At 49.7% G+C, this 7,770-nt stretch overlaps 1 protein-coding gene across 1 annotated transcript in view; it reads left to right on the forward strand.

Annotated features, from left to right (window-relative positions):
* Positions 1–6,458, forward strand: part of TLL2 (tolloid like 2) — a 106,944-nt gene extending 100,486 nt beyond the window's left edge. Inside the window, exons 19-21 of the mRNA XM_084749680.1 lie at positions 2,267–2,480; positions 4,472–4,722; positions 6,239–6,458. Of these exons, the coding sequence (XP_084605806.1) occupies positions 2,267–2,480; positions 4,472–4,722; positions 6,239–6,373 (600 nt within the window). The 3' untranslated portion in view covers positions 6,374–6,458. The remainder of the gene's footprint in view (positions 1–2,266; positions 2,481–4,471; positions 4,723–6,238) is intronic.
* The last annotated feature ends 1,312 nt before the right edge of the window (positions 6,459–7,770 follow it).

Raw genomic sequence — 7,770 nt, forward strand, 5'->3', positions numbered from 1 at the left:
GAAAACAAGCCCAAAAGACTTAATTTACACAGAAGGTTGAGAGGGAAGGTCACAAGTCCTCAGGTGCCCCATTCCCACTCTAGAAATTTGTGGATCTCTTCAGAAGTTTCCCACACTTTTTTAATTACCCAAATCACTCACATAGAATAAATATAATTATTAATACTCTTCTGCAATCTACATCTTTTTCAATTAACAATAGGACCAGTTAAAAAAAGCAACAATTACCTTGCAAATCATTTAAAGTCTCATCTGTGTATCTGATGGGTTGTCTTGCAAACACAAACAACGAAAACACCAAAAAACTTGAGTCTGTTCTCTGGCTCCTATGGCCTAGCTCCCTACCCCTGACCTATAGTGTTTGGAGTCTGAAGCAACTGACAGTTAGAGAACCTGTTACACACACACACACACACACACACACACACACACTCTCTCTCTCTCTCTCTCTCTCTCTCTCTCTCTCACACACACACACACACACACACTCTCTCTCTCACACACACACACACACACTCTCTCTCTCTCTCTCACACACACACACACACACACACTCTCTCTCTCTTACACACACACACACACACACACATACATTGGAACACACACACACACATACACACATACACTCTCACATACACATATACATTAGAACACACATACATACACAAATACATTGGAACACACACTCACATACATACATACATACATTGGAACACACACTCACATGCACACATACATTGGAACACACACACACACACACACACACACACACACACACACACACACACACACCCAGACTGTTGAGATGAGCAGATGGGCCTTATGAATGGCACACTAAAAATGCATGGAGGAGAGAAGAGAACAGAAAGAGCAGGGTGATTTGTAGATGCTAGTGCCAGGGTGTTTCCTGCTGTACAAGGATAGATTAATGGGCTCCCAAGGCATCATGGGTACAGAAGGGACACCAGATCATGGGGCATGCTCCTCAGCCACCTCCTGTACATGACATGTACTGCCTACATAGAAACTATCTTCTTCTGCCCTAGGTCCCTCAGAACAGTGTGGAATCTGGGTAAGGGTGACTTAGGGAGTACCCCTGAAAGGCCAGCTTTGCCCTACACTGCCATCTGCAGGAAAGCTGCGCTTTTGTTTGGCAATGTCCTTTCCTGGTGATCACAGAGAACAGTGTGTCCTGGGCGTGGGACCTCCCAACCTGCGCAGTGAGAAGCCTCTATCTGAGGTGTCTGCACACAAGTTTCAGTCTGAGAAAGACATTTTCTTTGAAAATGGTTGATGGGTGTATTGACTGAATTCTGTCTTTTGTTACTAAAGGAGTAATGATTACCCCACACACACACACACACACACACACACACACACACACACACACACACACACCCCACTAGTGTCCCCCTTCCTGATCTGTGCTTTTGGTCCAAGCCTTCACCTAACACTCCCTGCTCACCATGACATCACAGGCAGCTCATTAGCCACTCAGTTTTCTCCCAAGCACCCAGTGAGCTATACATGGCCTGAAACTGTCCAGCTCCCCAGGCCATCAACCAGGGACAGTCTTTGATGGAGGGACAGGAAGAAAGGCAGGATCTGGCTATGGTTAATAGGGTGTCCTGGAAAAGGTCGGCTCTGGGGCGTGTTCCCCTCTCACTCCAGATGAATAGATTTAAGCAAACCAATTAGCATCTTTATGACTCAGTTTCTCCTTCTGCTCACTTGAGATATTAATAGATCTCCATAACTTCATTAGAATTCCAGTGAGAAAATTCTCGTAATTTATTGGAAAGGAAATAATACCCAACAAATGTCATCAGCTTTGAGAATGATGGCAGGACTGCGTGGCCCTGCTCAAAGCCAGTAGAATTTCAACTGTGTGGTTGTGGGCTCAGGCTAACAGCCGCATCTCTGAAGCCACAGGTTCCAGGTTACCTATCACAGGTCTAGCCATCTGGTATCTTCTTGCAGGAATTGTGCAAGGACTGGATGAGGGGACGTTTGTAAAGCTTATAACACAGCTGCCAGCATGGTGAGCCCTCAGTCCTAGCTGGCTCCCAGCATTAGAGGAAGGGTGGGGGAAAGTGGATCTAGGCAGTTGGGAGCCTGGCTCTGGGTCTGGTCGTTGTATCACTGTGGCAATGGTGGGCACCCCTGCAAAGCTGGTAGACAGATACCGCCAGGCCGTGTGTGCCTCCCCTCCCCTCCCCTTCTCAATGCCTGACCCTTGCCTCGACTTCTGCTTTCCCATCCCCAGACATTCAACGAGTTCGAAATCGAACAGCATCAGGAATGTGCCTATGACCACCTGGAACTGTATGACGGGACGGACGGTTTGGCCCCCATCCTCGGCCGCTTCTGTGGCAGCAAGAAGCCGGATGCTGTGGTGGCTACGGGCAGCAGCCTGTTTCTCAGGTTTTACTCGGATGCCTCGGTGCAGAGAAAAGGCTTCCAGGCTGTGCACAGCACAGGTGCGGGGCTGCCGGCCTCACAGGCTGGTGAAGGACCGCCCTCTGTCTGTTTGCCAGGGCAGGGTTCGGTGAGAAGTGTGCTCAGGCGTCCCTGTTAGAGCGGGGCACCAGAAGCACCCGCAGCTGCCACAGGCTGATGGGCTGACTCTCCTTTGATGTTTTTAATCGACAAACTCAGATGTGGCAATGCTTTGTCCGGGCTGTGTCTCCACGCCCCGCCCCCATCTTCCTCTTTTCCTCCTCCAGTTCTTCCCCCTTAAAAACGTGTTTGTTATTTTGCTGGCCTGGGAAGTACAAAGGTCTGAGAACTGAATGGTGGAAAGCAGTCCTTTTACTCTCAAGGGGCCACTTCTGAAAATTCTGCCTTTGCTTGTCATTTTTAATTCGTGGCGCTCCAAACGTCAGGAGCTCTGCTGGGTCCTTTGGAAGGAAATGTTAACTATCCACACTGTTAAATATAAGAAGACCAATAAGGAAATGGACTCTGCTCTGTCATCTTAGTCAGCCCTGTGGAGGAATGTAGGCCCTTTGATCCTGGCATTTAATTGTGGGAGAGCCAGGGGCTGCCCAAGAACCTGCTGGTTTTTGTCTGTGGCACTGAGCAGGAGGTCACAATCGATCGTGGGGCACTGCCATTCTTTTTAAAAGCTCCTTTCCCACTGTGGCTCTTTTATAGCCCCTCTTCCCCCAGCCTCACCCCACCCCTTTAAATCAGAGCCAGAAAACAAGGCTCGGAGCAAACAGAAATACAGTCCCCATGCTTAAGCAGTCTAGCCTTCCCTGCTTAGGCAGACGCCCCACATTTCATGAGACCCTCTCTAACCTCTGAAGGATCTATGCTTCCCCCACAAGAGTTTAAGGCCACTGATAGTGACTTCACCTTCTTGTCCCTGTGCATGGAGCAGAATATGGGTGCTCTGGGTAAGAAAGGTGGCTCAGTGGTTAAGAGCACTAGCTGCCCTCGCAGGACCCACATGATAGCTTACAACTGCCTGTAACTCCAGTTTCAGGGGCCTCTCAGACCCTCTTCTGGCCGCCAGACACTGCGAATACACAGTGCACACACACAGACACACAGACAAAACACCCAGACACACGGAATAAAGTAAAATAAAATATAGCCATTCAGGGTGTGTTAAGGTGTCCATGGGGAATTGGGGCTTACTTGGGAAACATTTGCAGAACTGAATAAAAGGACTATTTACAGCAGGGGCTTGCAGAGTGTGGGGACACCTCAGAGGACAGGACAGGGTTTGAGAGCCACAAGGCTGTATGGAAGAATGGATGGTGTGGGGGTGGGGGTGGGGGTGGGGTGGGGGTGGGGGTGGGGGTGGGGTCGGGGTGGTTCTGGATGCAAGGTGCCTAACCTCCCTCCGACCTGTGAGTGTTGCCAAGGGTTGAGTCCAGTTACAGAGTGTCAGGTCGCTGGGGAGGTGGGGTGGTGGTGCTGCCGCAGGTGGGGGAGGAGGCATTCTGCCCTCTCTGTGTTCATTGTATGTCTCATGAGTTGAAAGGCAGGTCAGGCATGAAGCAACTGTAGCTAGAATAAAGACAGGAGTAAAGACTCACCTCCCTACTCCACCTGCACCTCCCCACACTACCATCCCTCTACCCTTTACCCCCATCCCTCCCCCCACCCCTATCTTCCCCCCCCCCCCCCCCCATTTAGCAGCCCTTTCCAGTAGAGAGGGAGGTTTCTGTGCTGCCGGGCTCAGCAGCAGTTCTGACATGCTTTTATTGCCCTCTGCTGGTCAACACTACAAATTACAATATGCCCTGGAGCCGGTGGGAGCAGTATCTTCTTCCAGTATCCCCTAGGTTGGAAGTAGTTAGATCAGTCCCATCCCTGCAAACAGTTAGGCAATCCACTCCTTGGCTCCTTTTCTCCCTTGGTGGGGAGAGAGGGCAGCAATTAGTCTTTTTAAAGGCCCGTTCTTGGGGATGTCAGAGCCAGTGGGTGCCAGTAAGCTGTTGTTCTCTCTCTGCTACAGAGTGTGGGGGCAGGCTGAAAGCTGAAGTGCAGACCAAAGAGCTCTACTCTCACGCCCAGTTTGGGGACAACAACTACCCAAGCCAGGCCCGCTGTGACTGGGTGCTGGTGGCGGAGGATGGCTATGGTGTAGAGCTGATATTCCGGACCTTTGAAGTCGAGGAGGAGGCAGACTGTGGCTATGACTACATGGAGGCCTATGACGGCTATGACAGCTCGGCACCGAGGCTTGGCCGCTTCTGTGGCTCAGGGGTGAGTGTGAGGGATAGCCAAGCGACCTCCTGATGCGTGGGGAATCACACCTGAGCTGGGGTCCTAGCTAGTGCTGCCACTAAGAGCCAGGAGAGGAAAGGGGACTCCCCAGAGACAGGTTGGGAGGAGTCAGGGGCCTTCCAGTCACAGGAAGGACATTATCAGCCGTGGAAGAGCACTTCATCCTTTCGCACTTTGCCCCTGTTTTTGAAGAGAGTCCTCTCCCTAATTTTTATTTGGCTTCTGGGCTTTATTAATTCATCATGTATACAAACATACATATTTACAATTCCTTTTTTCAAGACATGTTTTTTTTTTTCTGTGTCACCCCGGCTGTGCTGGAACTCACTCTGTAGACCAGGCTGGCCTTGAGCTCACGGAGATCCGTCTGTCTCTGCCTCGCCAAGTGCTGGGATTACAGGTGTGCGCCACTACCACGTGGTGTATTCACAATTATTATCCTAAGCAAAACCAAGTGTCTTGGGAGATTACAAATCATTCTTGGTATAATCACAATGTTTATATTCAAGGTCATTCTTTTTCTTTTTCTTTCTTTGTCCCCCCCTCTTTTGTACACCTCCTGGGCTCACTGTATCCCCAGTACCTGAGTCAGGGTGGACGGATAGTCTATGCATAGGAGACTGTACAGTGACTGTATAGGAACCAGTGAGCCCAGTGTCCTGGCCACTCCCCAGCCACACCACACCGTACACCATCTGCCATGGGCTTCGACCCCTGTCTTTGCTGATTGCTCAGGCCTCTTTGTTATTGCCTGGGCTTGTGTGCAAATCACTTTGCACTACTGCTCCTGGTGCAAAACAGACATTCTGCCCGGAGTTCATGTCTCTTCTTGTCCTCCCCCAAAGAAAGAACAACCAAATGAGACCTCCCGATGTTTCTGATACATTTCCTGAAACCAAGGAGTCCATGGGGAGAAGCCCCTTGGGGTTCACCATTACTGGGAAGCTGCGTTTGGCATCCCTAGGATCCAGCAGGCAGTGGCCTTGGCATCTGGCTCCCACCTTGCAGACCACCTGGCAGAAGCCTCCAGACAAGAGTAACAGCTCCGCCCACTTGTTGGCCAGGACAGGACATAGGCCTGAACGATGGTCTGCATTCACATCACACTACAAATCACAGAGCCCCAGGTGTGGGTCCTGCTGACCTATGTGAACTTGGCTCTTAGCTTTCATATGTGTAAAATGGAGCCAGTACCTGTCTTATGACACTTTTGTGAAGTTTTCACTAGAGGAGGTCTGAGTGTGGTCACCACAGTGCCTGGCCCGCCTGGGTCCTAATGGATGCTATATGTGTTATGTGCATAGGTTCAACATAGGTAAAAGCAGGGCCCGGGGAGTCTTTTTTTGAGAAGGAGCCTGTTGAGATGCCCGTCAGAGTTTCTAGTGACCTCATGGCAGCCATGGTCATCCTTAGGCGCCTTCTCAGTACATCCTCCTTTAAATCCCAACAGTAACCGACAAACCTAAAATCTAGCTTTCCTCGTTCTTTCCCTCAGCCATTAGAGGAAATCTACTCTGCAGGAGATTCGCTGATGATTCGATTCTACACAGATGACACCATCAACAAGAAAGGCTTCCATGCACGATACACCAGCACCAAGTTCCAAGATGCCTTGCACATGAGGAAATAGCGCCACGGTTCTGGAAAGACAGAAACTAGGATGTTTTAAACACTTAACAAACGAGCAGACCCCAGTGTACAGTATTTTTCTCCACAACGAATTATCTATCTGGCTGAACGTACATACCAGGAGGAGGGGAAAGGGTGCCCTGTTGGTTCTGGCTGCAGCATTATCAATAGCAGCTTCTAAAGGAGAACAAGGTTTGAGGTTAGTGTAGACAAGCTGTGCTCCTTCACACTTGTTCTCCAACTTTTTCTCCTATGGGGCAAAAGGCTGCCTCTTTCTCAGCTCTGGACTGGCTTCCAAAGGTAACCAGCAACATGAAGTTATCCTGGTGACGTGGCTGCCTTCCGTCAGCACTGGGCATCAAGGATAAAAGCTTGGCAATGTCTAAGTTGTTACTCACAGGTGTGGTTGGAAGTTTTTACGTAGCTCTGCCAGAGTCAAGCCAGTCAGAAAACCTGAGAATGTGGACACAGGAGTTAAAGAGGCATCCCCCGGCGCACAGAGAGGAGGCTTAGCCTAAGAACCAGTGTAATAGCGCTAGAGCGTTTTCCTCTGTCATGGGCTGTCCTTGCCTCCTCTGGGGTGCTCCTCTCATTACTCTCCACTCATGAAGGCGAATCCATGGTCATCCCCAGGAGATCACTGGCTGGTGAGCACCCCCAGGTTGCTGAGACTACACCTAGGTTCACCCGATATCCTTCCACTCGGAGGCTGAGAAGATGCCACTTGTGCTGGGTTTCCCACTGGCTTCCAAGAACCCCAAGCTGCAGAGGCACTTGCTCTAGCGAACCTCAGGCCCTGGACAGCCAGTTCAAACAGCATCTGTAAGATTTGCCATGTCATCTCATGACTAATTCAGGTCTTGCTAGGAGAAGGCTAGTAATTCCAAGTTATGTAAGAGCCTTTATCTACTGGCAAGTCTGTCTGTGGCACACTTCGCGTAACCAGATAGGTTGAGTGGGTCGGCAACTTTGCTGGGCTTAGCCAGGACCCAGCGTCAGTTTGTACTCAGAGTTCTCAACAGTCTGGCACTTGTTCCAGAGACGTACGTGTAGAGGGCGATGTTTACATAATTTTAGCACCTCAACGTATAATTGAAATAGTGAAGTCGTTTTGAATGGCATTTCATTAAGGCATCTCTGGGCATTAAGAGCTAAAAGCTGTGGTATGTTAGCTTTACAAGAACATTTATGTTGGAATAATTTTGAAATAATGTTTACATAACCGCAAGTCCTGCTGGGTTGGTGGCGAACACAGGGTGGCACAGGAGAGTGTTTCCATTAGCAGTGGCACGGCTCCCGAGCGCCAGAGTCCCTTTGTGATGGACCATCACTTTAAACAAAGTGTTTATGAAAGTTGAAGATTCTACTTTAAAAAAAAATCACAATATACCAACCAGA

Source organism: Acomys minous (assembly GCF_964271855.1).
Source record: "Acomys minous genome assembly, chromosome: 2".
Lineage (NCBI taxonomy): Eukaryota > Metazoa > Chordata > Mammalia > Rodentia > Muridae > Acomys > Acomys minous.